The sequence below is a fragment of the Gopherus flavomarginatus genome, chromosome 19, assembly GCF_025201925.1.
Source record: "Gopherus flavomarginatus isolate rGopFla2 chromosome 19, rGopFla2.mat.asm, whole genome shotgun sequence".
Taxonomy (NCBI): Eukaryota; Metazoa; Chordata; order Testudines; family Testudinidae; genus Gopherus; species Gopherus flavomarginatus.
This window is the reverse complement of record NC_066635.1, coordinates 3,159,777-3,185,563: the sequence shown is the minus strand read 5'-3', so window position 1 is coordinate 3,185,563 and position 25,787 is coordinate 3,159,777. Positions and strand designations below refer to the sequence as shown.

General features: G+C 45.6%; 1 protein-coding gene across 1 annotated transcript in view; it reads left to right on the top strand.

The window, feature by feature from the left end:
• Nucleotides 1-523: 523 nt before the first annotated feature.
• Nucleotides 524-25,787, top strand: part of LOC127037336 (myeloperoxidase-like) — a 32,862-nt gene continuing 7,598 nt past the window's right edge. The window contains exons 1-8 of the mRNA XM_050928934.1: nt 524-593; nt 2,748-2,871; nt 5,856-5,985; nt 8,771-8,974; nt 12,066-12,381; nt 19,299-19,459; nt 22,234-22,486; nt 25,195-25,365. Of these exons, the coding sequence (XP_050784891.1) occupies nt 524-593; nt 2,748-2,871; nt 5,856-5,985; nt 8,771-8,974; nt 12,066-12,381; nt 19,299-19,459; nt 22,234-22,486; nt 25,195-25,365 (1,429 nt within the window). The remainder of the gene's footprint in view (nt 594-2,747; nt 2,872-5,855; nt 5,986-8,770; nt 8,975-12,065; nt 12,382-19,298; nt 19,460-22,233; nt 22,487-25,194; nt 25,366-25,787) is intronic.

The following is a 25,787-nucleotide window of genomic DNA, read 5'->3' as shown; positions in this document are numbered from 1 at the left end:
ACGGCTTCTCCCCAGCACTACCTATAAGGCTATCTAGAAGTCTCACGAGATCCACTGCCTTCACACTTAGCAGGCAATTCACAAACCCAAACACCTGTAACTTCATATAAATTAGCATGATTCTGTATAAGGAGAAGCATAACACAAAGTTGAATTATTTACAGAAAATAGCAAATGTTTGCCAAGCGGGGGTTACAGACTGGAATGAGGTGTCCCTTACAGTGATGACCTGGGAACCCTGAGGCTGCTGCTCAGGGTGTAGGAAAGGTCAGTGTTGAGCTGGCTGCTGCAGCTCTGCTCCTCAGTTGTTTGGGCCTGGACTTAATTCCCACATACCAAATGCAGGTCTCATTTTAGAGGGATGGGGCTGTGGACAGCAGTGGCTGGTGCATCGTTTCAGGGGTCCTTTTTTTCCAGGGCAAAAGAGGCATTCCGGAAACAGGACATCAGCCCCTCAGATATCCTGAGACATTTAAAGGAGCCAGTGGCAGGAACCAGGTCTGCAATCCGAGCTGCCGATTACATGGAAACCACCCTGAGCCTCCTGAAGAAGAAGCTGCATCGGATCGTGAAAGGAGAGTTTAATATCACAGGTACTGTGCACATAAGACTGTACATGGCTAATTAGCAGCAGATCCGTTAATGGCGGGAGAGTGAAGTAGTGGTTCTGCTCTAGGACAATATACCCAGGATCTAAACTCCTGATGAGCCAGGTGTGGCATGAAACCCCTTAAAGACAAAATATCTTGAGTGCTGCCACAATCACAAATCCTGGTAAAGGAATCGCTTAGCTCATCTAGTCACCTTCCCATCAGGGCTGTTCCCTGCTGGACATGTGCTACTTCATTGTCCAGTCTAGCATAAGTGTCCCAGATGTTCCGGTTCCCACCATTTCCACTGTCAATCTAGCTCCTCCTGGCCAGAAGTTAGTCCCTACTGCTCACTGGCTGGATTTGCTGCTCTTCTCTAAAGTTCCTTCTGTCTCACTCCAGTTTTGTGATGATAATTTGCAAGTGCAGTACAGTACACTGAAATCTGCAGGGAGTTCTAGTGTGAGACAAACAGCCTGGTGTGGCCCCTTGCTTCTCAACTCTCAATGTCCTTGTTTTGCTTTCTTCTTCCCAAGTTTGCAAAACCTCCCATATTATGTTGTGTCCCTACCACTGTGCTTCCTCTTCTCTTGCTCCATCATTCTTTTAATCCTCACATTGCTTCATACCTACCTAGTCCCCGTGACTTATCCTCATACTGTGTCACCATTCTGACAGGTTGAATCACAGAAACCCCCTTGGGGCTGCCAACTGATGTGCCAAGACTACTTCTGCGCCTGCTTCCCTGCCCTGGCAGCTTAGGACTTCAGTGCCCTGCCTGGTTTGAACAGACCCACTAGCCTGCTGCAAACCCAGATCCAGGGTCTGAACCACGTCCCCTAACAGCTGTAGGCTTGACTGAAAGCCACCTACAGAAGTGTTCCTGTCTTTAACACTCAGATGCCAAACTCCCAATGGGATCCAAACCCCAAATAAATCCATTTTACCCTGTATAAAGCTTATACAGGGTAAACTCATAAACTGTTCGCCCTCTATAACACTGATAGAGAGATATGCTCAGTTGTTTGCTCCCCCAGGTATTAATACATACTCTGGGTTAATTAATGAGTAAAAAGTGATTTTATTAAATACAGAAAGTAGGATTTAAGTGGTTCCAAGTAGAAACAGACAGAACAAAGTGAATTACCAAGCAAAATAAAATAAAACACACAATCTAAGCCTAATACAGTAATACAACTGAGCACAGATAAAATCTCACCCTGAAAGATGTTTCAGTAAGTCTCTTTCACAGACTGGACACCTTCCTAGTCTGGGCACAATCCTTACTCCTGGTACGGCCCTTGTTCCAGGTTAAGTGGTAGCTAGGGGATTCCTCATGATGGCTGCCCCCTTTGTTCTGTTCCACCCATTTGTCCCTCTGGGTTCACTGCCCCCCCTCCTCAATGGAAAAGCACCAGGTTAAAGATAGATTCCAGTTCAGGTGATATGATCACATGTCACTGTAAGACTTCATTGCCCACTTGCCAGCACACACGTATACAGGAAGGCTTACAAGTAAACCAGAGCCATCTATAGTCAATTATCCTGGTTAATGGAGGTCATCAAGATTCCAAAGATTCCATTAATGGCCCACAATTTGCATAATTACAATAGGCCCTCAGAGTTATATTTCCTATTTCTAGTTTCAGATAAAAGAGTGATACATTTATACAAATAGGATGACCACACTCAGTAGATTATAAGCTTTGTAATGATACCTTGCACGAGACCTTTTGCATGAAGCATGTTCCTGTTACATTAGCATATTTTCATAAAATCGTACAGAGTGCAACGTCACAACCATAGTCATTGAAAACACCATACATTTTAACCCCCCCAAAAGGAACTTTATCTCACCAGTATTTGAATCAGGCAGGCATTCTAAATGTAGGGATTTTGTCATTAGCACTTCTGAATCAGTCGCGATACCTGTCCTCCACTTCAGATGCTCCAAAACTGCTGAAAGATGAAGGTTGCAAACAATATGATTCCTAGAACATGAAGTACTGAGTGTGTTCCTAACTAGGAGGAGTTTTTAAATGAGATGCTATTTGTCTGTAGAGCTTTCCTGCTGGGGGAGCCGTGAAATGGAACTATTGGAGACTGTTCCAGCAATTATGACAGAAATGGCTTCACTCTGATTGGCTTCTCTTGCAGATGTACTAAGTAGGAGGCAGAAGGCAATTATTTCCAAGGCAACTGGTTGTGACTATCAGATTCGTTCCATTAAGTGCCCAAAGAGTAGCATTTACCGGACCATTACTGGAGAATGCAACAACAGGTAAAGCATTGATTTCTCAGGTATAGTAGAGGGCCGCCAGCCTACATAATGTCCAATATAGACACCTTAAAGTTGTCAGTCCAGTACCATCCCACCAAGCAGAAAACATTGGATTAGTCATTACTTGTGTTAACACTGAGGGGCCCAAGAGCGGTGTTGTACAACACATAACAGAGACTTTAACCTGGAGGAGTGTGGCAGGCTTCATTTGGACCTATTGGTCAAACTGTGGACAAAGAGTCTCTCTGAGCCTTGAGGCTGGTCTTCCAGGCAGTCCTTGGGCCCAGCAACTAAGCCACCATTCATTGCCCCCCGGAGTCCTCTAGTATCTCTCAGGAGGCCGGGGAAGAGGGAAGAATGGGGGACCTGGGCCCTCCTTCTCCTCTGAATCCCAGTGAAGGGCCCAATGGAGAGAGGCAAGTGATGGCTCAGTCCCTTCTGACTGCCATTGCGGATGAGCCTCCCCGTATCTCTTCCTACCTTCATTGTTTCCCTTCAGTCTGGGGCACAGCCCAACCTTCTGCTCACACAGTGTTGGTAATTCAGGGCTTCAGCTGGGAGTGGGCAGTGATGCTCCCTAGCTCACCCTTGGAATCCAATTGTCCCCTCTTAGTCAGAGGAAAGGGGATCCCAGCCAACCCCTGTCCTTCCCCTATAGATTACACTGCCTCAGAGGCTGCAGCCTGTCTGCCTTCTTGCAGCCAGTGTCTCCTCCATGCACCCCTCTGCCAGGCTGCCTGAGCTCCCTTTTAAGCAGGTCTTCCATAGCAAGCATGCCCGGCAGCTGCTGAGGAGCAGGGCCTTCTTGGTCCAGTACTGTTCCACCATTCCTCGTACCATCCTGTGAGGTCTGTAAACCCCATCACAAGGAGGTTTGGAATTTCTTTAAGTCAAAGGGGCAAATATTATCTGGAATTTGCATTCCAAGCAAAGTGCCCAATGAGTAGCATTTACCAGACAATTACTGGAGAATGCAACAACAGGTAAAGCATTGATTTCTCAGGTATAGTAGAGGGCCGCCAGTCTACATAATGTCCAATATAGACACCTTAAAGTTGTCAGTCCAGTACCATCCCACCAAGCAGAAAACATTGGATTAGTAGTCACTTGTATTGTGTTAACACGGAGGGGCCCAAGAGGGATGCAAAAAGAGGTTTGCAGGGAAGAGCTCCATACATAATTAGATGAATAACCACCGCAAAGTGATACTAGAACTAAGAGAACAGCCTACAAGAAATCATAGAAATGTAGGACTGGAAGACACTTCAAAAGGTCATTGAGCTCATCCCCTCTGTGCCAGGGCAGAGTCAAATGAATCTAGACCATCCTTTGTCCAACCTGTTCTTAAACCCCCCCCCCAATGATGGTGTGACGGGGTCCCCAGGGTGCAACCGGGACTGTGGGACCCCTGGGCCTCTGTCCCACCAACCTGGGGTCTCCCTCTCACACTGTGATGCTAATGTCAAGCAACAGACCTCTGACAGGCACCGCACTTACACAGGCATCCACAGGCAGGGACACATCTAACTGCATTACATGAACGATCTCCCAGCCACTCATAAGCCATCAGTAGGGAAGCTCCAGCCAATTCCTCCCAGCTCCCCTGTCTTACACCCCAGAACTGCACCAGAAGCCTGACCAATGTAAGTTCATTATCCAGTTTTCCCCTCTCTCAATGTGGAACGGAAACACGCTAGCCTTTGTAAACTGAGCTGAGATCATAGGGTCCAACTCTGTGGGTGCTCCAGAGCTGGAGCACTAGCGGTGAAAAAATGATGGGCACTGAACACCCACCAGCAGGCCCCCATCAGCTCCCTCGCAGCATCTTCCACTCGCCAGCAGACCCCACTGATCAACACCTTCCCCTCCCTCCCCACACCTCCCACCCACTGCAATCTGCTGGTCCGTGGCATGCAGGAGGCTGGGAGGGATGGGCAGGAGTGAGGACGCGGCGCACTCGTGGGAGAGGGAAGAACTGGGTAGGAAGAGGACGGGTGGGGGTAGAGCAGGGGGTGAGGCCTTGGGGGGAGAGGTGGAGTGGGGGCAGGGCCTGGGTCAGAGGTGGGGCTTGGCACTTTGGAAAGTCGGAACCTGAGGCTAAGATTTCCCAAGCAGTTCAACCAAAATACATTATTTTAGGTAAAATATAAACACATTTATTAACTACAGAAGATAGATTTGAAGTGATTGTAAGTTGCAGGCATAGAGATCAGTGTTGGTTACTTAAGAAACAAAAATAAATTTGCAGTTTAATTTCTAAAAACTAAGCAGGATTTGAATCAAGGAGTGTCTCACCCTGACGGATGATACAAGCAGGTTACACAAACTGGTCATATATTTTATGGAACCCACATGGCTACAACACTACAAACAAAGGCAGTTCATGCCAGACTAACCTGAAATCTACCTTTGATACAATGGCTAATTTCTTACACAAGGAAAATGCAGTAGATCAGATTTGTCTGGACTTCAGTAAAATATTAGACACAGTACCACATGGGAAACGGTTAACATGGAGAAGTGGGGATTGGTACAGGAATTGAAAGGTGGGTAAGGAACTGGCTAAACGTTGATGAAAACGTTTCTAAAAATATAATTTTTTTCATGGAAATGGATTCCCATTTTTCAGTCAGCTCTAGTTGGGCGCATGGGTATATTGAGGAGTGTGAGGCACTGATACTGCAGAGATGGAGACCATATAAGTAGTTTAGATTTAAATTCTGAATTACAAATGAGTATGACAACATGAGGATTTGTCCTTTTACCTCAATATTAACCATAGCTTGTGCTAAGAGACTTTGAGTCTTCGCCTCAGAGGTTTGGCTGTCCAGATTATATTTGTTTCCTCTGAACCTGAAAATGATTCCTTTCTATCGTTATAGCAACTCAACTTAGGTTCCAGGGAGAAAAAGAAATTCTGCTTCTCTGCAGAATGTGTCCCTGCCGAAATAGTTTAGTTGTTTGTTTTCTTCCCAATGTTCCAGGAAACATTCCTATTTTGGAACTTCCAATCACGGATATGCCCGATGGCTCCCGGCAGAGTATGAGGATGGAGTGTCTCTTCCCAAAGGATTCACTGAAGGAAAACTTTACAATGGATTTCCGCTCCCACTGGTATGAGACTGTGAGATCATTTGGTTTCTTGTTCAATCAATGACTCCGTATTTCAGACCTCTCCATGACCGGGAGGAAGTGCTCTCTGGGCAGAGGCCCAGGCCAGGCTGCTGCACCGTTTTAGTCTATTTTGAGAGCGCAATTGAGGCTTAAGCCGTGCATATGTCTTGCACTGGGCTGTGTTGCTTGGAGCACTCCACACCCCTTCATGCCTTGGCAGGAGCTGCATGTGCTGGGAATACATTCACACCGAGCAGCATTTCTGTTACCCTCCTGTGGAGAAGAAAGAGCTCATTGGAGCAACGCTTTGAAATTTGTACTAAGAATCAGCCTCACTCCGTGGTTTTAGCAACCAGTGGTTTGCCTAGATTAAACTCAAACCTGCATATAAGAAGTGGTGGGACTAATTACTCGAGCTTTATTACTTTGACCTAATAATAACGTGGCCTATTGGACTTTTATCCCTTTCACTTGACAGATTTTTAAAGGATAAATACCTAGCACCCTTCTCTCCATATTCATTACAGGTGGCTCAGTTTCAATGCCTAAAATTCAGGTCACACCGTCCTTTCCTCTATTTTCAGTTGCTCAGTATTTTGATATATTTCTAACCGTTTGGGCTCATATTTTCTATGCTTAGTCTCAGAGTTAGGTTAATTTTTCTTAAAAAAAAATTGAACAAAAATAGTGCAGCCATTTCAGTGAACAAAGTTAGTGGAAATATATAGTTTTCGCAATATAAAAATGTTTCTTCATTCCTATCTTTTAAAAATATACCCAGCACCCGGTGAGATGGGAATAGATGTGGCAGAGGGTAGTGCTCCGGTAGCTGACCCAGACATAAATAAGTTACATGCAGCAGAAAAACCACCATTTACATCTGAACAGTACGACTCGGTAGATCCTTACTCATTTTCAGAACAGTCTAACTTAGGGTGACCAGACAGCAAATGTGAAAAACTGGGACAGGGGATGCGGGGGAGGTGGGAGGTAATAGGAGCCTATATAAGAAAAAGAGCCAAAAATCAGGACTGTCCCTATAAAATCGGGACATCTGGTCACCCTAGTCTAACTGCACTGGGCATACTAATGACCTGCAGTGTATCTCCTGCATTGTATCATAGCCACACAACACACATGCAGCTGAGGCACCAGATGAGTCACAGGCAAAACAGACGCTCCTCTACAAAGGTTGCCAGTGGATGGGAGGCACTGAGGGGAAGTAGGGGGAGCTGATTGAGCACCCACGGAGTTGGCACCTATGGCCAGAATGAACCCAGCACTCCCACTCCTTCTGGGTCACCCAGGTTGCACTCCCTCCCACTGCTCTGACCCTCAGCTCTGTGGAGAAGTCAAGAGGAGAGGATCCACAGTGCCACAATGGCAGAAGAGCTTCCCTTCCTCACGGAGGGGAAAGCTCTGTTAGAATCCTAGAATCCTAGAATCTCAGGGTTAGAAGGGACCTCAGGAGATCATCTAGTCCACCCTCCTGCTCAAAGCGGGACCAATTCCCAGCTAAATCATCTCAGCCAGGGCTTTGTCAGGCTGGGCCTTAAAAACCTCTAAGGCAGGAGATTCCACCACCTCCTTAGGGAACCCATTCAAATCAGCCGGACTTCACCAATCAGGAATAGAAATTTTTTCACACATGAGCCAGTCTTATTACCCTGCTCTTCCCACTAGGACCGGCTCCAGGCACCAGCCCAGCAAGCAGCTGCTTTGGGCGGCCAATGGTGAGGGGTGGGACATCTGGGTCTTTGGCAGTGGGTTCCTCACTCCCTCTAGAAGTGAAGGACCAGCCACTGAAGACTGAAGCGGCAGTGGTAGAGCTGCAGATCATGGTTCCCCCCCCTTTCTTTTTGCTGCGTTGGGGGTGGGGAGGGCAGCAAAAGCCCTGGAACCGGCCCTGCTTCCCACAGTCAAGGAACCCTACATATTTGACCTGCTATCCTTCATCTTTCATGTGCAGATGGGGGGTGATGATCTCAGTCTGGCATCAACACACATGACTGAATACATGCAGGGAGCAGACTGGTTGAGAAAGGAAGTTCCATTTTAAGAGCAGCAAAGAGTTCTGTGGCACCTTATAGACTAACAGACATATTGGAGCATGAGCTTTTGTGGGTGAATACCCACTTCATTGGATGCATGTACATTTTAAGAGTCGTTGTTCAGAGTAAAACCACACTAACGCTCTCCCCATCCCCACCATTGCTATCACTGTGTACTGCGGTGGTGCCTAGGACCCCAGCCATCAGTCAGGACCCCATTGTGCTAGGCCCTGTGCAAACAGAACAAAACTCTTCCAATCTAGATATAAGATGAGGCAAAAGGTGGACACAGACAGGCAGACGGGGAGCACAGTGCAAAAACACAGAGCAGCCTGATGGATAGGGTCTCAGCTCACCAGCTGCCTAAGCATTACCTAGCTTTTTGTAGGCATGATGGCAAAGGAGAGTTTGAAGAGGGGTTTTGAAGGAGGAGAGTGAAGTGGCTTTGCAGGTGTTTACAGGGAGCTCGCCCTAGTCGCTGAATTGCAGCAAGGGAGAAAGCACAAAGCTGCTTCTTTAAAGAGTCACGTGGGCGATGAAGGCTGCATCCTTGGCAGTTCATTGAACTTCATCACTGATGTTCAGAAATTGACTTTCAGCATAACAAAGTGTCATGTCTGATACTTTCCTGAGGTCTGTAGCGGGCTACCCCGAAAGTTACAGCACTTCCCCTATGGAGCTAAACACGTTCACTATGTCTCAGCCATAAATGTTTTTATTCTGATTCTGTGCAGGTTCGAAAAGTGTCAAATGAAATAATTCACACAGCCAATGAGAATGTCACCCAAGACCAGCAGCGCTCTGTCATCTTTGTGCATTGGGGTCAGTGGATAGACCATGACTTGGACTTGGCCCCTGCTCCTGTCACAAAGATCACCAATACAGAAGTTCAGTGCGAGACCACTTGCACCTCTGAGCTACCTTGCTTCCCAATTAAGGTACAACTACAACCTTAACTCCCTTCCTTCTTTGCAGGGTTTCTAAGCCTGACACTAGTGTAGTAGGTTAGACCTAGAAAGACTTTATGATGAAAGAATAGAGAGATCAAAGACATGAATTCTTCAAAGAGCCTAAAGCACCTAACACACTGTTTATATTACAGGGGAGCTGGTAGTAACCCCTATATTTAAGTTGCCTAACACATTCCTGTGTGCAGGGACTGGTGTCCAAGCCTGGCAGTACAGCCTAGTGGTGAGAGTCTGCAGTCATGACAGGCCAGTGGCGAGAGTCTGCGGGGTGTGTGGTAGGGGAACCCGGGCCTTCCCTGCTCCATTGAGGACCCTGTGACTGGCAGGTCAGATACACAGCCTGGGGCAGACACCCCCTGAGCCTGCTCACTGGGTCACTTCCTACCCCAGCCTCTACCCCTCCAAAGTCACAGCAGAGTCTGCTTATGGACTCACTGAATGGCGATTCTCCCTGGCAGTGATCTGAACGCTCTTCTCCATCAATCACAGCCCACTGCTCCCAGTCTCCCCAGGGCCCTCCGGTGGCTCAGCAGATGGGTCTAGTCCAAGCGGTGGGAGCTCCTGTAGCCTCTCTCTAAGAGCTAACAATGTAGGATGTTTCCCTTGCTTTATTCACCCTGACACAACTGGGATGCTCCCTTTTGAGCTCTGCCTCCATTGTGAGCAGGCCCTGGGCCCAGAGCTAGTCCTTAAACCTTGTACACCCCATCACAATTCCATCATAAAATACTCTTGCAAGCTTTTCTGGGATGCTCTACTAGCTCCATTGTTTGCAGTTGGCTTTTGAAATTTGGCACAGAGAAAGTCCTGGAGCCAGAGAAGTGCCTGTTCACGTTTTGCTGAGATATAATAGATGTTGGTAGTCTTTTGAAATACTAACTGAACACCTCATTCTATGGCTGGGCCCACACAGCTGCCAAAGAAACAGTAGTCACCCTACCGGGAATGTCTATCAGCTGTAACAGGGTATTGTGAGGAGAGACAGACTGGGATGGTGCACCCAGCACTTTCCCCAAACAGCTCATTCCTCTCTCTGGGGACACCCTCATGGAGTAGGAGCTCTTCCAGCTTCTGGGGAGGTGGAATGAGAGACCTGGACCAGGCCAGACTCCTTTTGACCACTCTCCAAAACCAGTTACTGTACCCAGGGCCCCATGCCCAACTCCTGGATAACACCCTTTTTCTGTTGACACCTACTGACATTAGTCTGTAGCTCAGGTGGTCGTATGCAGTGCTGAATGTTTAGAGTTCAAAACCTGCTTATGATACAGGACTGATGGTGGTGGGGAGGAGCAGTAACAGTTGTACATAAAATAATTTGGCTTTACGTGTTTTCTTTTAAAAAAAAGACAGGGAATTACATGCAACAAACTGCATTAAAGGAACACTATTTAGATTGCAAAGTCAAGCAATCCAAAGTTTAAAAATGCCAGAATTCAAGTTGTCCAATCAGCCTTTATTCTGGCCCCTGACACATACGGATCATGCTACAGTCTTGTATTATGTGATAACATACTATTTTTTCTAGGCTTGGTTTAGTGCACAGAATGGACACACAAAAGGCAGAGTTAAGAGCAGCCATAACATTTGTTATTTCCTAACTTATGAGTGCTTGACTTTGTGATCTAAATAATATTCTTTTAGCATAGTTGGTTTTTTTGTTTGTTTTAATTGGGTTGTTTGAGGGGAGGGTTGTATGTAACATTTTTATAAATCAGGAAAAGAACTGGGGCATCACTGTGGACAGTTCAGTGAAAATGTCTGCTCTATATGCAGCTGTAGTCAAAAAAGCAAACGTGATGTTACAACGCATAAAGAATGGGATGGAGAATATGAGAGAACAAATACAAGGGGCTTATATATCTCAATAGTGCGGCTTGCTCTGGAATGCTATGTAGTAGCATAGAATGCTATGTAGTACTGATCACTACAGTTGGAAAAAGTTATTGCAGAATTAGACGGGGTTCAGAGAAAGGTGGCAAGGATGATTAGGGCCTGGAAAAACTCTCCTGTGATGAGAGATTGAAAAGATTTGTATTGTTCAGCTTAGAGAGGGACCATATGAAGGAATCAATGATCTGAAGAAAGAAACTTGGGAGCTCCTGTTCTCCCTGTCTCCTAATACAAGAACTAGGAGACAGCCATTGAAAGTGGAAAGGGGCAAGTTCAAAACGGATGAAAGGAAATACTTCCCCACACAACACAGAATCAGACTTTGGCAAGATTCAAAGAGGGACTGGACATTTATCTGGATAACAAGAGCATCCAGAGTTAGAATAGCTAATGCTAATACCATTTTTGTCAGGGTCATAAAAATCCTGCTTCAGGTTTTAAACCAATCTCTAACTATTAGGGATTAGGACAGGGGTTCTCAAACTTCATTGCACCGTGACCCCCTTCTGACAACAAAAATTACTACAGGACCCCAGGTGGCTGAAGCCTGAGCCCACCCAAGCCCCACAGTCAAAGGCAGGGGGCCAAAGCCAAAATCCAAGTCTTCATCCCTGGGCAGGGGGCCTGTAAACTGAGCCCTGCTGCCCATATCTGAAGTCGACCCTGACCCCTGGATGATGGGGCTCGAGCTTTCGCTTTGGCCCTGCGCTCCAGCCAGTCTAACGGCAGCTCGGGTGACCCCATTAAAACAGGTTGTGACCCACTTTGGGGTCCTGACCCACACGTTGAGAACCGCTGGATTAGGATGAGACCTTCATGAGGGCAGATTGTCTCATGACTGCATCCTGTGGGGTTTTATATCATCTTCCTCTAAATCATCTGCCACTGGACACTGTCAGACAGGACATTGGACTAAATGTACCATGAGTCTCGTCCAATCTGTAAATTCCCCTGTCGAATAGATAATACATTTAGAACATTCGTAGATTCATAGCTTCTAAGGCCAGTGGGTATTGTAATTATCTAGTCTGACCTCCTATATAACAAAGGCTACAGATCTTCCCTAGAATAATTCCATTTGAACTAGGGAATATCTTTTAAAAAATCCAATCTTTATCAACACATCGACACTTTAAATTGGGAGTAATTCTCTTTTTGTTTTCCACAGTTTCCCCCTGATGATCCACGAATTAAGGACCCAAATACTTGTATGCCATTCGTCCGTACAGCTCCAGTGTGCAATGCCAAAACATTTATACATGAGCAGATCAATTCGATCACCTCATTCATAGATGCCAGCATGGTGTACGGCAGTGAAGTACCTTTAGCTAAGAGTCTTAGGAATCAGACAAATCAGCTGGGTTTGATGGCTCTGAACCAGAACTTCACTGATGCAGGGCTGGGATTACTGCCTTTTGAGAACAATTCCCAAAGCCCCTGTTTATTCACAAACAAGACCATGAATATCCCCTGTTTTAAAGCAGGTAAGTCATGACTGGAGCACAATACATTTTCTGAAGTGAGCAGCAGAGAAACTTGGCAGTGCCTGAGACAAATATAATGAGACATCAGAATCTATCATGTGAAAGTGTTGTGTAAGAGGGGGGAACCATGAAAATGACAAAACTGAAAATGGAAATGGAAATGTTTGGGTTTCCAAAAACCAAAATGACACTTTAAGCCAAACCATTTTTTCATTTTAAAATATCATTACAAAACTAAATGAAAAATTCTAGTCAAAAGGAAATTTCCCACAGAAAATCCACCATTTTTTGATCAAAAAATGTCAAATGGTCATTTTTCCAAAGGATTTTACCATGAAAAATTTGGTTTTCCAATAAGCTTTGTTGTTGTTTTTTCCAAAAAAAGGCAAACAAAACAAATTCTATCATGTGCGGCCAACTGTCTCACCCCTTCTCTCACATCACCAACAGCAGGGTTTGTTCCAGGGTTTGTACTTCAGCACAGAGCCGTACCAGTGACGTGGAAGAGCGTCTGCAGTATGTGGAGCAATAGTAAGCCATTTTTCTCCAGAACGGTGGACTGCATATGCAGAACTGTTCACATTTTTCTCTTTAAATTCTTCCTCCCAGCTGATTTGGCTCATGAATATTTTCAGATTTTGTAAATGTTTTTTTTAAAAGCACCAAGTATATATATTACTGCTTTGGCATTTATTCTGTTTATATGTACAAATATGATCAACTCCTTATTGCTTGTATCTAAGCTACCACTAATTTTCAGTTGAGTGATCAGTTCCTTTTTGTCTGTCATCTCCTGTTTGCTGCATCTGTTTATGCCTCTCTAGTTTGCTAAACCACTGACTTTCTATACTAAGGCATGTTTATACTGAGCGTTAGTGCGCAGTGCGCTGGGGTGCAAATCTACAGTGCTGTGGCGTGCCGTGCACTAGCTAGCTGCTTGGACTCTGCATTAAATACTCTGTGACCCACACAGCCAGTTAGCATGCAGCAGACTAGAGCACTGGATCTACATCCCCACTTCCTGCACACTAACTCTATAGATCAACAAACTCCAAGCCTCCCTGCTCAACTCCACACCCTTAGACTTCGAACAGTGATGCTGACACCAACCAGCAGCCCTGTCTCAGCTGCTTATTGAAAGGCCCAGGGCCTCATTACACAACCCAGACACACAGAACCCTAAGACCCTGCAGGACTAGAACCTGTGAGGTTCTGGGCTGCTGACACTTCCACATCCCCATTAGACGCTCACACCGGGCTTCTGCTGGGACATCCTGTGAAGCTGGCCATGGCAGAAAGCACTGTCCAGCATGGCATCAGTCAGTGGCAGCCCACCACAGCCCACTCTTGGGCTCATGTCGATATAGAAACCAGGAAGCCATCACAGGGGGCTGTCTGAATCATAGAATCAGGGAAGATGAGGGTTGGAAGAGACCTCAGGAGGTCATCTAGTCCGACCCTCTGCTTGAAGCAGGACCAACCCAAACTAAATCATCTCAGCCAGGGCTTTGTCAAGCTGGGCCTTAAAAACCTCCAAGGAAGGAGATTCTACCACCTCTCTAGGGAACCCATTCCAGTGCTTCACCACCATCCTAGTAAAATACTAGGGGCCTGTTGCAAAGCCAGAGGTTGAGCAGTGAACATCCCCCGCCCCCCGGCACATTGGAAAGTTGGCACCTGTAGCTCCAACCCCGGGGTCGGTGCCTATACAAGGAGCTGCATATTAACCTCTGAACAGTCGCATGTGGCTCTGGAGCCCCAGGTTGGCCACCCCTGTCTTAACCTGTTCTTTCACCACTGAAGGCTGCTCACCTCCTCCCCATACTCTGCTGCCCAGCCCAGTGCAGCATTCTGGGAGCTGACCTTGTCCATGAAGACCAAGGCAAAGAAAGCATTGAGTACTTCAGCTTTTTCCACATCATCTGTCACTAGGTTGCCTTCCCCATTTAGTAAGAGTCCTACACTTGCCCTGACCTTCTTCTTGTTGCTAACATACCTGTAGAAACCCTTCTTGTTACCTTTCACTTTGCTAGCTGCAACTCCAATCATGCCTTGGCCTTCCTGATTACACCCCTGCATGCAATATTTTTATACTCCTCCCTAGTCATCTGTCCAAATTTCCACTTCTTGTAAGCTTCCTTTTTGAGTTTAAGCACCCTGAAGATTTCTCGGTTAAGCCAAACTGGTCACCTGCCATATTTGTTATTCTTTCTGCACTTCGGGACAGTTTGTTCCTGTGCCCTCAATAAGGCTTCTTTAAAACACAGCCTGCTCTCCTGGACTCCTTTTCCCCTCGTATTAGCCTCCCAGGGGATCCTGCCCATCAGTTCTCCGAAGGAGTCAAAGTCTGCTTTTCTGAAGTCCAGGGTCCATATTCTGCTACTCTCCTTTCTTCATTTTGTCACTACTGCCCAAGCTCCAACCTACTTCTACTTCCCCTGCCAATTTTTCCCTGTTTGTGAGCAGCAGGTCAAGAGGAGCATGACCCCTAGTTGGTTTCTCCAGCACTTGCACCAGGAAGCTGTCCACAACACTCTCCAAAAACTTCCTGGACTGCCTGTGTCCTGCTATATTGCTCTCCCAGCAGATGTTAGGGTGATTGAGGTCCCACATGAGAACCAGGGCCTGTGATCTGGATACTTCTGTTAGTTGTCTGAAGAAAGCCTTGCTTACCTCATCCTTCTGGTCTGGTGGTCTATAGCAGATGCCCACCACAACATAACCCTTGTTGTTCTCATCTCTAAACTTATCCCAAAGACTCTCAACAGGCTTTTCTCCAGTTTCATAATGGAACTCTGAGCAGTAATACTACTCTCTCTTACATACAGTGCAACTCCTCCACCTTCCCCCCCCCACCTGTCCTTCCTGAACAGTTGATACCCATCCAAGACAGTGCTCTAGTCATGTGAGCTACCCCACCAAGTTTCTGTGATTCCAATCACATCATAGTTCCTTGGCTATGCCAGGACTTCCAGTTCTTCCTGCTGGTTTCCCAGGCTTCTTGCATTCATGTATAGGTGTAACCCACACACCTCCTGGGTGTGGTCCTCTGTCCCATCTAGCGGCACCAAGACGAGAGAGAGAGAGAGAGCGCGCGCGCGAGAGAGAGCACTCTACAGCCTTAGCTAACAGTCAGTTGGCTTTTAGCTAATGCTATAGAGGCTCATTCACTAAGCTCCAGAGGTCCCCAGTTCAATCCCACCAACCAACGACTGGGATCTGTCAGTGTTACACAGGCACCTAAGATAACTAGCCGATTGCCCTAATTTCTCAGTATGAATCAAGAGGCCTCGCTTGTTGCACCCTCCTCCTTGTGTTTCCTCCCAGTATCCCACTTACCTCAGGGCTTAGGTCTCCATCCCCCGGCAAACCTAAAGCTCTCCTCACTAGGTTAGCCAGCCTGCCTGTGAAGATGTTCTTCGTTACGTGGACCCCATCTCTTCCTAGCAATCCTTTCTGGAACAGTATCCCATGGTTGAAGAATCAAAAGCCCTCTTTCCAACACCACCTGTGCAACCATGCATTTACCTCCACAATTCGATGGTCTCTACCTGGGTCTTTTCCTTCATCAGGGAGGATGGACAAGAACACAACCTGCACCTCAAACTCCTTTATCCTTCTCTGCAGAGCCACATAGTTTGCAGGGACCTGAGCAAGGTCATTCTTGGAAGTATCATTGGTGCCCATGTGGAGAAGTAGGAAGGGTTAATGGTCCAAGGGCTTGATCAGTCTCGGCAGACACTCCACCACATGATGAATTCTAGCTCCAGGCAATTAGCATGCTTCTTGAGTTTCCCAGTCTGGAGAGCATATGGATGACTCTGTTCCCCTTAGGAGGGAATCCTCGACCATCACTACCCGTCTCTTCATCTTGGGAGTGGTTGTCATGGAAACCACATCCCTAGGACAATACATCACATGCCTCCCGGTCAATGGGGTCTCCTTCTGATCCCTTCCCTCAGATGACTCTTCCAAACCAGTAGTCCTCCGTAGAACCTGTGCAGAGAGCCTGAAAATGGTTTCTTATTTCTATCTGCATTGGAAGTACATGGATTCTCTCTTTCCTCTTCCACATGCTGCCGATTTTTTCCCCCATTCTCCACTGTCCTTTCTGATTCTTCTGCATGCTATGCCTGCAGTACCAAACGCCGACTTCTATCCAGAAAGTCTTCATTTTCTCTGATGCAACGCAGGTTGATACTTGGATTTCTAGTCCTTTAACCTTCTCTTCCAATATGGAGACTAGCTTGCACTTTGTACAGACGAAGTCACTTCTATCCTTTGGGAGAAAGACAAACATGGCACATCCTGTGCATGTCACAACAGCTGATCACTCACTATCCATATTGTCTTCCTTCTTGGAGCCTCTTCAGATGTTGTAATTACTGCTCACAGAAGCCTGAAAGCCAAAAACTCTGTGGGAGCTCCCCATAGGTGAACTCCCAGGCAAAACCCCTGCGGACTGCCTGCATGCTTCTGTACCGAACCTTGCTTTGCTGTGATTCCGGCTTCTGATCTCGATTCATCTCTCACTCCACGATATGTCTTCTGTCTGTAGCGGGTGCCTGACCCTGGTATTCTTGACCCTGACTCTGCTACTTGTCTCCTGCTGGCAACCTGGTAACTGAGCGGTGCACAGAGGTCATCCACAGCACAGCCGTAACAGGAACAAGCCATCAATCAACAGCACCTCTCACCTCGCCCCACTACTACATACTTCCAATCACTGAGTCCGCAGCTCTTTCCTTGCAAATCCCCTATTTGACTGCCTCTGCTCATGGCTCTGAACCTTTGATTGGCAATGATCGCTCTAAGAACGGGCTCTCAGTACTAAAACATCCTCTGAATTTCTAAATATTGTAGGTGACAATGTCCTAGCTCAAACAGTGCTACAACCAACATGAGGAAATTCTGTATTAGAGTTTGTCTTGGATCAGTGACTAGCTCTGAAAAGCTGGGTGTGACTTGCCCAGAATCACACGCAAACTCTGGAATCAAACCCAATTCTCTCAGCTAGCATTTAACGGCTTTAACCATGAGATCATCCTTTACTTTTCTAAAACCATCTGCCTCATACACTACATACTTTCTAACTTCTGCAACAAAGGAGGCAGGGGTCCTACAGACAATAGATTTCGTCATTGTGCAACTGTGACCCATTCCTTGAGTGTTGTCAATACTCTGCACTGAATGCGAAAGGGGACTGCAGGAATTATATGAGAACATGTAATTAAAAACTGTATTATAATGTGCGCACACACACACAGAATGGTGGTGGGGGAGAAGGGCTGAATTAAGGTTGCATAATGTTTTTTGTTTTGTTTTTCAAACAAGCAAAGTAAAAAAATAATAATAGAAAGCCCTCCAAGTGGAATCATCTTGATCCCGCCCCCTCTTGGGTCATATGCAGGATCTGAAAATTTCGCTCCACAACAAAGATCTCTACCATTTGAGATAACGGAGTAACTGGTAGCACTAGTAGATTGGTATCCTTTATGAGGACCAGCCACTACAGGGGAAGAGTCAGATATTTTGCTAATAGAATTCAGAGCTGTTTGCTGACAGCAGAGGAGGGTTGAGATGCAGGAATCCTGGGTTCAATTCCAGGTTCTAGAGGGCAGAGTGATCTAGTGGGTATAGACTCTTCTGCCCCTGCCCCCTCTGCTCCTATTCCCTCACCTCCCAACTCCTGTTCCTCTTCCACTCTGCTTCCATTCCAACCTCCAGCTCCCATTCCTGTACCCTGCAGCTCCTGTCACCCCAGCATACCCCCCCCTGCTCTTCCACCTCTGAATTAGAGCGATATTGCTCCTCCCCCTCCATGGTTCTAGGTGCTAGTGGAGTGGTATTGAGAGTACAAGAGAAACAGGGTACGTCTTAACTACCAGCTGTATCGGCGGGTAGCAATCGATTTCTCGGGGATCGACATATCGCGTCTCATCTAGACGCGATATATCGATCCCCGAATGAGCTCCTGTTGACTCCAGAACTCCACCAACTCGAACAGCAGTAGCGGAGTCGACAGGGGGAGCAGCGGACATCGATCCCGCGCCGTGAGGACAGTAGGTAACTCAATCTAAGATACTTCGATTTCAGCTACGCTATTCATGTAGCTGAAGTTGCGTATCTTAGATCGATCCACTCCTAGTGTAGAACAGCCCAGAGTCTCTTTGCTCCCAGTTCTGGTGCACAGCACCACAGAACCCCTGGCAGCCAAGAGAATTAATTGCAGGAAAACTCCTGCTTGGCACCAGCTGCCCTGGGCAGGGACTAGGAGCATGCTAAGTTGCTCTGTGGGAATGTGCACATGCAGTTCATTCACCATGTGAAGGGATGGACCATGCTCAGTGCAGACACAATCCTTGAAGATTTTTTTTCTGCCTGCCCCTAACAAATCTCCTCTGAGAATGTGCAAACTGAGATTTTTCAGAGGTTTGTAGCTTGGCCAAATTTGTGTGTTTTTTATTGGGATGGCAAAATTACATCCCTCACACTAGGACCAGCCCTCTGCCAAATTTCCAGTCCCTTCTCTACAGCCAGAAGTGCCCGAGATCCTCAACAAAACAGTTGTAAGAACATTTTAACCTGGTCAAAATAACATTAATTCTGTAGCCCCATTCTCAGAAACAGCTAAACTGATTTTGCTGAAAGTTTCAGGAAAACGGTCAGCCTGGGGAAGACACCTGGCCTGGGAAATTTCAGCCTGAATGGTTAAAGTTTGGCAAAATTGTAAGGAACTGAAAACGGGGTATTACCATGGAAATGCTGGACAACCTTAACTATAGACAACACTACCAGCTGTGCCTACAGCGAATTGCAAGCAGCTCACCTTACAATGCAGGAGTCTAATATAGCAAATTAAAAACAGTTCCTCAGCTGAATAAAATATAAAATTATACTGTATTTTTATAATTTAGGTGATGCACGAGCAGCTGAAAATCTAGGACTTACAGCTCTACATACAGTCTTTATGAGGGAGCACAATCGCTTGGCTACCGAGTTGAAGAAATTAAATCCACAATGGGATGGAGAGAAACTCTACCAGGAGGCCAGAAAAATCATAGGTGCCATGACCCAGGTATTAGCCGCAATATCATTTTTGCTGCCATTCACTTGTTGATTGAAACATTTCTTGCTCAGATTTAGACATGATTTTTTTCCCTCCAGAATTGCCTGTGCAGGTTCCTACACACCACACTCGCTTAGCCCTATAGCCACTGGGGCTATGCGTGCAGCAGCCTGCAGATCTAAATGTTTTAGGCACCCTCTGTGCTGCAAGTCGCCTCTGCCTTATCATTCCCAGCTCAGTTTTAGTGGTTTAGTGTTGTACAAATGGAAATAATTACTGTGTCAGATATTGAAACCGCATGCGGTATCTTTGGGGACCAATGCAATCAGTCTATGAATAGTTTCAGTGTGATTGTGTTCTGCTCTATGGGGGTAGTTACCACAGCTCCTCCAGTGGTAAAAACAGTGGAGGATGATTCATGTGAGTTGCTAAGACAACCCCTTGAGGTAGTTTGCATTTCTTGGTTCAAACTGGGTTTTCCAGAGACATTTTCCCAGTCACTCAATTTTGTGAGATCCCTTTGTAACTCTTCACATTCTACTTTGGACTTAACTATCTTGAATAATTTTGTATTGCCTACAAATTTTGCCACCTGTTTACCCCTTTTTCCAGATCATTTACGAATATGTTGAACACCATGGTCCTAGACCTCTGGGAGACACCACTATTTACCACTCTCCATTCTGAAAACTGAATATTTTTTCTTAAACTTTGTTTCCTACCTTTTAACCAGTTACTGATCCATGAGAGGACCTTCCCTCTCATGACAGCTTATTTTGCCTAAGAGCCTTTAGTGAGGGATCTTGTCAAAGGCTTTCTGAAAGTCCAAGTACACTATGTCCATTGAAACACCCTTCTCCACACGTTTGTTGACACCCCTCAAAGAATTATAATAGATTGGTGAGGCAGGATTGCCCTTTACAAAAGCAGTGTTGACTTTCCCCCAACAAATCATGTTCATCTCTGTATCTGATAATTCTGCTCCTTACTATAGTTCAACCAGTTTGGCTAGAGTTGAAGTTAGGTTTATTGGCTTGTAATTGCAGGATCACCTCTGGAGCCTTTTAAAAAAATTGGCATCATATTAGCTATCCTCCAGTCATCTGGTACTGAAGCTGATTTAACTGATAGGTTACATGCCACATTTCGTAGCGATAGTTCTGCAATGTCAAATTTTAGTTTCTTGAGAACTTTTGGGTGAATCCCATCTGGTCCTAGTGACTTATTACTTTTTAATTTATCAAGTTGTTCCAAAACTTCCTCTATTAACACCTCAAACAGGGACAATTCTTCAAATTTGTCACCTAAAAAGAATGGCTCAGGTGTGGGAATCTCTCTCACAACCTCTGCAGTGAAGACTGATGCAAAAATTCATGTACACAATGGCCCCTTCCTTGAGTGCTCCTTTAGCACCTTGATCATTCAGTGGCCCGCTGATTGTTTGGCAGGCTTCCTGCTTCTGATATACTTTAAAAAATTTCTGTTAGTTTTTGAATCTTTTTGTAGTTGCTCTGCAAATTCTCTTTTGGCCTGTCTGATTATACTTTTACACTTGATCTGCCAAAATTTATGCTCCTTTTTATATAATTTTCCTCAGTAGGATTTGACTTCCAGTTTTTAAAGGATGTTTTTTTTAGTCTCTAACTACCTCTTTTACTGTGTTGTTTAGCCATGGTAGCATTTTTTGGTCCTCTTATTTTTTTTTAATGTTGGATATACATTTTGCCTCTATTATGGTGTTTTTAAAAAGTTTCCATGAAGCTTCCAGGCATTTCACTCTTGTGATTGTTCCTTTTAACTTCAGTTTAACTAGTTTCCTTGTTTTTGTGCTGAATTAAATGCTTCTGTGGCGGGCTTCTTTTGTATTTTCTCCCCAGCAAGGATGTTAAAATTAATTACATTATAGTCACCATTACCGAGCAATTCAGCTATATTCACCTCTTGAACCGGCTCCTGCGCTCCACTTAGGACTAAATCAAGAATTGCCTCTCCTCTTGTGGATTCCAGGAGTAGCTGCTCCAAGAAGCCGTCACTGATGGTATCAAAAAGCTTTATCCCTGCATCCTGTCCTGCGGTGACATGTACCCAGTCAATATGGGGATAGTTGAAATCTCCCATTATTATGGAGTTTTCTATTTTTATAGCCTCTCTAATCAAACTGAGCATTTTACAGTCACCATCCCCATTCTGGTCATGTAGCTGGTAATAGATTTCTACTCTTATTATTCAAGCATGGAATTTCTGTCCACAGAGACTCTATGGTGCAGTTTGATTCATTTAAGGTTTTTACTATATTTGGCTCTATGCTTTCTTTCATATAAATTGCCACTCCCTCACCAGCATGACCTACTCTTGGGGGGAAGTTTTCTAGTCCTGCAGATTTAAAATGTTTACCTTCAGCAGTTGCTGTTTAGCATACTCCCTATTTACTATCAGAATAGAAAGGATTTAATTATCACTGTAAGCTATGAATACATCCTCCTGCTCCTTTCAAAACATAGAACATAAGTATTTATTGAACACTTCTGCTGCTTCTACATCATTACGGACAATTTTGCCATCAACATGTAGTAACAGAACAAAGCCATTGATAGAATTGTTTTTGTGCCTCATATATTTAAAATTTCCTGCTTGTGTCTTTAACTTTCCTGGCTGTTTCATTAATGTCTTGCATTTTGACACAGAATTTTTGACCAATCCTTTTGATAATGCTAGAAAGTGATCAACTTTTCCTTTAGAAAGAGCATATCTGAACTTCTAACTCAGTCTATGTTCCCTTCCAGGTAATAACATACAGAGACTACTTGCCACTTCTGCTTGGAGATGAGACTGAGAAGCAAATACCATGCTACGGGGGCTATGATGAGTCTGTGGATCCCTCTGTGGCAAATGTATTCTCCTTGGCTTTTCGGTTTGGTCATGGTTCAGTACAGCCTTTTGTGACCCGTTTAGATGATAATTTCGAACCTTTGGGTCCACATTTCCGGGTCCCTCTTCACCTCACATTCAGTGCTTCCTGGCGGGTTGTAATGGAAGGTAAGCATGCTTTGCCAGGCCCTGCCTGCAGTCCTGCTTTGCCAGCAAGGTAGAGATTCAGCAATGTACTTAAGTGCATGAATCAGAACCTAAAGCTCGTTATATCTGATCATTTGTTTCTATGCATCAGGACATGTTTTCAGTTAATAAATCATTTCCTCAATTCCAGAAAATAAACAGTTTTCATCAAAGGTAATTATCTGGCCATAGGGATATTAACTATAGACTCGTATAGTCTTGGGTCTGCAAGTCCTTCTTCTTTGATAAGAGGTTTTCCAGAACATTTACAATCACCCTCCCCACACTTTCCACAGCTAGAGCTTCTCATATCCAGGGGGAAGGGAGATGAGCCAATGACTCTGTGAAGTCCAATAGGGACCTCAAGACGCTAATCTAATTAACCGGGAAGGTACTAAGTTACTATGGTGATGGGCATGATGGGGGGTATCGGAGGCCAGAGAAGGCTGAGTCTCCACAAACAGCCTGGGGTGGCAAATGTTGGCAGCTATGGAATTGAGGTGTCTACAGAGTTGTGGAGCAGGGGTTTCAAGGATCTCAGTGCTGCCTAAATGTTGGACTCAGGCTTATGGCATGGAAATTCAGGGCCCAAGTCCCTTAGTGGCTCTAGCCTGAGTCACCTCTATCGACTCAGCATTATAAGAACCATGTAGCTTTTTAGAAATTAGACAACAGCTTCTGACCAACAGCCCTGAACTCAAACTATCCTGAATATCAAAATTGCATTGCTAGGAGCCCACATCACCCACAAGTGAATGGAGAGGCTGAGAGCGCTCTAGGCAGACAGCCAAGCAAATCCATTCCTTGCCCTTCTGAGTTACACATCAACACCAGTCATGGCTATTGGATATAGTCCAGCCCAAATCCTGAATGGAAGACAACTCAGAACTACTGCTCCAGCTTTGGAAAAGAACCTGTTTCCAAAGTGGCCAGATATGAAGAGCATAGACAGATCAAATACAAAGGCTAAAAGAGTTTACACTTCTAGGATAGACATCACGCAGAGAGCTGCCAGGTGTAGAACCTGAGGATCTTGTTCATATCAAATTGGGAACAGTATAATACAGTTTAGCACTGCATTAGATCACCGACAGAAAGATTGTTCAGTGTGTTTCAGGAGCTGTTATTAAGAGTAATGACATAAAGCTAAGAAAAGGAAAATTTAAGCTGATTACCAGGAAAATGTTCCTGAGAGTAAGGAATTCAATGCTGGCCAACTCTTCCAGGGGAAGCCAGGGGATTACAAAACCATTGGGGAGGACATTTTTTAAAACTAGACAGAACAAAAGAAACTGTAAAACAAAGCCCTTCTCGCTGAGGAGGGCCTGGCATGTATCGCCTACATGTAGAGCTTGGTAAAAGTTTTCATTTGAAAGTTTTTTTTTAATCAATGGGGGCCTTTTTTGTCAAAATAAAAATTTCCACAGAAAATACCCACTTATAACAACATTTTTGAATTGTTGTTGAAAACCAAAACATTTCTGTTGAGAATCAGGTATTTTTCACTTTTTTGCCACTGTTGGACCCAAAATTTTGATTTTCAAGTTTTTGATGAAAACCTGAAAACTTTTTGTGGTGAAGAAGGGGAACCACCCACCAGCATGGAAGAGGCTGAAGAGAGCCTTTGGGCCCAACTAACCTCTGCCCATTGTGCCTGCAGCCAATGCCGGGCCTATGAGGAGAGAAAAGGAGGGAGTCTGACTCAGTTCAGGGCTGACCAGTGTAGAGGCAGGAACCAGCTGCCTCTCTACCTGAAGGGACAGAGCATGCCTTCACCTGAAATCAAGCCCTGGCTCTGCAGCCAAGGGGAGCCTGCAAAGGAACCCCCAGAATCAGAGAGAACTGAGATACAGTGGGGCTTGCCCTCACTAATTTGTGGCTGCCCTGCCTGAAGGAGCTTGGGATCACAGCGACGTGCTGCCCCAGACCCAAGAGGGAATCCTACAGGAAGCATGCTGCCTGGAAGATTGGACTAGAGGGGCCATGCCCCAAACTGAATCTACTGCTAGGAAGTAGCCCAGGGCAGTGGATTCTGACTCCCTGCTGGGAGGGACACCAACCCCCCTATTTGGGGGTTGACATACACAGGACCCTGGGCTGAGACATGGTGGAGAGGGAGGTCCTGGGTCCTTCTCCCACCCCCTGACTTAAAGGTGGAGCTCAGCAGGGGGCTGAGAGTCAGGAGATCTAACCACTAGGACGGCCAGCCACCCACCCAAGCCTCTCTTATACTTTTGAAGACAAATTTCAATGAAATTTTTCCCAGGAACAAAGCACACATTGCCCAGCTAACTCTACCAGTTGAGGCCTTTTCCAGCTCCTATTTTGTTGCTGTGAGGTAAAAACACAAAGATCCATTTTTCCTGAAGGAGAAGCCTTCCCGGTTCTTCCTGTCCAGTTTGTTTACTAAAACTGCTTGGCTTCCTTTGAGCGATTCAAATTGTTATCGGACAACAGGCCTCTGCATCTGCAGACATTCTTATAAACTACTCTGGTTCCTTAGGGGGAACATGGCGCATACTGTTAGCTAGGAATGACCTCCCCAACCATCAGAGTGGGAAGGATCTCAGGTGACCCCTGAGGAGCAAAGCAAGCGTTGGGGCTAATTTTCTGTTACACAAAATGTAACCTACAAGGTGGAATCTATCACAGACAGTTCTGTTTCTTTCTGGACTTGACCTTCATTGCAGGTGGCATTGACCCGCTTCTCCGTGGTATGCTGGTTGTTCGTGCGAAACTAATGAAACAGAATCAAATGGTGGTTGAGGAGCTCCAGGAGCGGCTTTTTGAACAGCTACAAGTAATTGGACTAGATCTACCAGCCTTTAACCTGCAGCGTGGAAGAGATCATGGTCTTCCAGGTAAGTGAGCATAAGGCTGCATCCCACAGGCTGTAATAGTGATCTTTCTGCATTGTTTGCAGTTGCTCCCACAATATGATTTTTCCAGACAGCCAAGTAAGGACAGCCCCTGCCCTGAGGAGCTAAGGATGGGTGGACAGAGAGATGTCAGGCAGGAAAAACAATTCTGCACTGATTATCAACATTCACCAAAAGGCTTTTAAGTGGGATTTAAATATGGATAGTGTGGGGCCTTTGGGACGTGATTGAGGAGTTCATGCATGGGAAGGAGAGATGTGGGGGAGGAGGCTGGAGGTGATTGGCTGTCAGAGAGTGTGACAAATGGGCAGACATGGAGTAGAGGAGATGGGGGGGAGTGGTAATGCAACATTTGGAAAGGAAAGATAACTAGGGAGGGGCAGAACTGTACAGAGACTTGGAGG